This window comes from Carlito syrichta, unplaced genomic scaffold, assembly GCF_000164805.1.
Source record: "Carlito syrichta isolate Samal-C Ts95f unplaced genomic scaffold, Tarsius_syrichta-2.0.1 Scaffold306319, whole genome shotgun sequence".
Classification (NCBI taxonomy): Eukaryota; Metazoa; Chordata; class Mammalia; order Primates; family Tarsiidae; genus Carlito; species Carlito syrichta.
In genome coordinates this window covers 310,331-314,284 of record NW_007250415.1, presented here as the reverse complement: position 1 = coordinate 314,284, position 3,954 = coordinate 310,331, and the positions used below count along the sequence as shown (strand labels likewise).

At 52.3% G+C, this 3,954-nt stretch overlaps 1 protein-coding gene across 1 annotated transcript in view; it reads left to right on the top strand.

Moving 5' to 3' along the window:
* Positions 1-1,234: 1,234 nt before the first annotated feature.
* PNPLA1 (patatin like phospholipase domain containing 1) overlaps positions 1,235-3,954 on the top strand; it is a 44,031-nt gene continuing 41,311 nt past the window's right edge. Inside the window, exon 1 of the mRNA XM_008062996.1 lies at positions 1,235-1,439. Within this exon, the coding sequence (XP_008061187.1) occupies positions 1,235-1,439 (205 nt within the window). The remainder of the gene's footprint in view (positions 1,440-3,954) is intronic.

The following is a 3,954-nucleotide window of genomic DNA, read 5'->3' as shown; positions in this document are numbered from 1 at the left end:
CTAATTCTGGTCCTGTCCCTGTGTGGTCTCCGAGGGCAGTAGGAAGATGTGATCTTGCCACATTGGTCTTTGCGATATCTCTGTGTAGGGACATTTTTGGGGCTGTGAGGATGACCCCTCCTCTCAGGACCACGTGGCACAGCTCCTCAGGGGCTTGATGGCAGTCCCTGGAGCTAACCCTGGTCCCTTCGTGCCACCTCCCTCTCCAAAACATCTCTCTTTCCTGACCCTGACACCCTCACCTGTGCCCTCCCCAGCTGTTTGTGTGGTTCCATATTGCCGTCTCGGACTTCTCATTTCAAAGTGGGACAAAGAGCACACACATGAAGCCCCAAACACTTAGAACCATCTGGCTTTCAGGTTGTTTTCTTCCTGGACTCTTAGGAGACAGCATGAGAGCTTGGCAAGAGGGCACTGGCCAAGGGTCAAAGGGTCAGAGAAGGGCACAAAGAAGAGAATGAGTGAGGAGTGGAGAGGAGGTGGTGGGTGGGGACCCAAAGCCAGACTTGTCTTCTTTTACAATTTTGCCCATGGCCAATCCTAACACACACATCAACAAACAAGTGAATAAACAAAGGGGTACTTATGTAAGAAGAACACATAAAAATAATTGTGTAACACATTACACATACCACACAGTCTGGAGGAGGCAGGAAAGGGCATCTCTGGAGGGGAGGGGGCACTGTGGGTGGAGTGTGTCCCTCAGAAAACCAAGACCAGAGCCACACTGGGCAGCCCAGCCTCTGGTGGGGAGCACTGCTCTCCAGGAAGAAGGCTTGTTAGGCCTTCACTGCCACAGCGTGTCAGGGAGGGAGGCACCCAGCGAAAACCACCGTGGAGGTTTTGCAACTGGATGCTGAAGCCAAGGGCTGAGCAGTGCCCGCCTCCTTGGGCACGGCCCTGTGGAGCCATGAGCGTGTCTAGGTGTACCCAGGATGGGCGGAGGGCTGAGGAACCTGTCCCCAAGATGAAGTAATGAAGCCATCGGTGGGCTTGCAGGATCAGGACCCTGCTCACGCCTCCAGGGGGCCTTCTGCACCTTGTCCCGGGCCTGGGGCCCCTTCGAGACCTTTGGGGCTGCTTCTGGCGGAGCTTAACAGAGACGACCACATTCCAGCTCCAGCTGGCAGGGAAGTTGGGCAGCCAGTTCCAACAGGCAGCGGCAGCCCAAGCTCCAGCAGGCAAGCCTTGAAACGTGGTTCCTCCTCCCCGCGGGAGGCCGGAGGCTGAGGAGATGGACGAACAGGTGTTCAAGGGGGACCCGGACACCCCTCATTCCATCTCCTTCTCGGGCAGCGGATTCCTCTCCTACTACCAGGCTGGGGCCGTGGATGCCCTGAGAGACCTGGCCCCCCGGATGCTGGAAACGGCCCATCGCTTTGCAGGGACGTCAGCAGGTGCCGTGATTGCAGCCCTGGCCGTCTGCGGGATTGAGATGGGTAAGGCCTTTGATCTGGGTTCCGTGGGGAGTCTCTGGAGGGATTTCACAGAGCAGAGCCTGAGGGGGGCTTGGAGATGCTTTGGGGAACAAAGCCAGGCAGGAAGAGAAGAGGCAGGTGGAATGGGACAGTGGGCAGCTGTGGCATCTGAAGGCTGAGGTCTGCCTGGTCCCAGTCTCTGGTCCATGGGATGAGTCTGGACACACCTCTCCCGCTCCCTAAGCGCCAAGTTGGTCTCCCAGGGCTTGGGAAAGTGAGGGCTCTCCCTCAAACATCCATGACACAGTCATACACTGATTTCAGTGTTGCTCCCGCCTAGCCTCTTTTAAAATGCAAATTCCCTTGAGAGGAGCAGGCCTTCAAATCCCTGTCACTTTGGTGGGGATGGATCTGTCCGCCAGCTTCCAGGTGGCTTGGAAAGCCCTGAGGCTGAGGGGATGAGCCGAAGTGTCCCAGAGGGGGAAACCAGAAAGTGGGTGGGGAGGGAATATGGAAGCCCTCGCTTCATCTTCTGCCTTACTGGTCCAGGGCCCCGGTGAGAAGATTGGGCCATGCTGCTGGCACAGGGTGGAGAAGTGTCATCCTGGGCAGGGGACCAGACAGGTCTAGCAGCCCCAGAGAACCTGCCCGACCGCTGTGTAGGCTGCCCCAGGGGGCTCTTATTCGTTTGCTGATCTCGAGTTCTGGGCCAGTCTCTGTTCCAGGCTCTAGGGACAAAGTCCCCCTCACCCTGCCCCTGTGGAGCAGAAATTCCAAAGAAAAGAGACATCATAAACATTCAAACAAGCAATCTTCCAATGTAAAGTCAGGAAGTGATACGATCAATGGATGATAAAATTGCAGGAGAAAGGGGATGGAGAATACAGGGGCAACTGTTTTAGAAAGGCAGTCAGGGATGCCTTGCTGAGGAGGCCACCTTCAAGCAGACTCCTGAATAAAGTGACAATTAGCTACCTGAAGATCCTGAGAAAGAGCATCCCTGGAGAAGGAGCAACCAGGAGCCCACAGGCCATAGAGTGGTGGTGCGGAGGAAGAGGGTGGAAAAGAGATTGGAGAGGCAGAGGAGCCAGGGTGTGTGGAGTCTGCGGTCGTAGTTCAGGCTCTGATTTTATGCTGAGAGACGTGGGCACACAGGCATGCTGCGACAGAGGCTAGGCGGGGAGGTGGCGGAGAACACGCTCTCCTCGAGTTGGATCCCAGCTCTGCCATTTTCACATTGTGGAACCATGGGCATGTTATTGAATTTTCTGTGCCTCAGTTTTTCCACCTGTAAAACGGAATCTCCCAATAGTGCCTAATTCCCATGATTGTGAAAGGATTAACCGAGCTAATAGGAATGAACCGCTTAGAACAGTATCTGGCACGTGGCAAACACTTGGAATGTGTCGATGAACTGATCTGGGTTTATAAGATTCCCCTGGGCAGAGTGTGTTGTGGTGAACAAGGTAGAAACCAGGTGAGGGAAGAGTTGGATTCGGGATGTGTTTTGAAGGTAGAGGCAGGCTGATTTGCTGGGGGCCTGGCTGCACCAGGTGTAGGCAGGTGTTCCTTCCTGCCTGGGAAACTCTGCTCCCGGTGAGGTGTCTTTGTTTTAAAGAATAATCGTAAGCCATAACAAATTACAATAAATATATATGCACCTAACGCCAGAGCACACAGATTTATAAAACAAAAATCTATCAGATCTAAAAAAAGAGATAGATAGCAAGGCATAATAGTGAGAGACAACACTCCACTGACAGCGATAGACAGATCATCAAGGCAGAAAGTCAACAAAGAAATATTGGAGTTAAACCAGCCCCTAGAGCAAATGGAACTAATAGAAATCTGCAGAACATTCCATCCCAAAACTAGAGATGGTACACCTACAGTATTATACCCACAAATAGAAAATAGACCCCAAAACTATATTGGCATATTCAGAGATTTTTTTTTCTTTTTAATGTTTCAAAAGTAATAAATTCTCACTGGGCAAAATTCAAACACTGCAAAAGTGTACAGAGCAAAAATATAGAGAATATAAAGCCACCAGTCACCCGCTGTCCAGCCCCATGCTCCCTCCTGTGGTGAGTGCTCAGAGCTCGGTCTGGATCCCTCCAGACCTTTTTTTAATGCACAGAGTCCTCTGGGAATGCAGCATTTAATGCCACCTTACCCAGTGGATCTAGGCCAAGCCTTCAGAAAGGGGCCTGGGGTGAGAGCCCCCATGCCCTATCCTGAAGTCACAGAATTCCTGCCCTGGAGAAACCTGTCTCAAGGGTTCCCCTCCCTTTCCAGGGACCTGTGTGGCTCACCTGCTCATTGCTCACCTGCTCCATCATCTTATCCTCCTCTTGTCTTATATCAACTTCTTAAAATACACTATTTGAGACCAGGTGCGGGGGCTCATACCTGTCATCCCAACGCTTTGGGAAACCTAGGCAGGAGAATCGCTTGAGCCCAGGAGTTTGAGACCAGCTTGGGCAACAACATAGTGAGACCGCGTCTCTATCAAAAAAAAAAAAAAAAAAAAAAA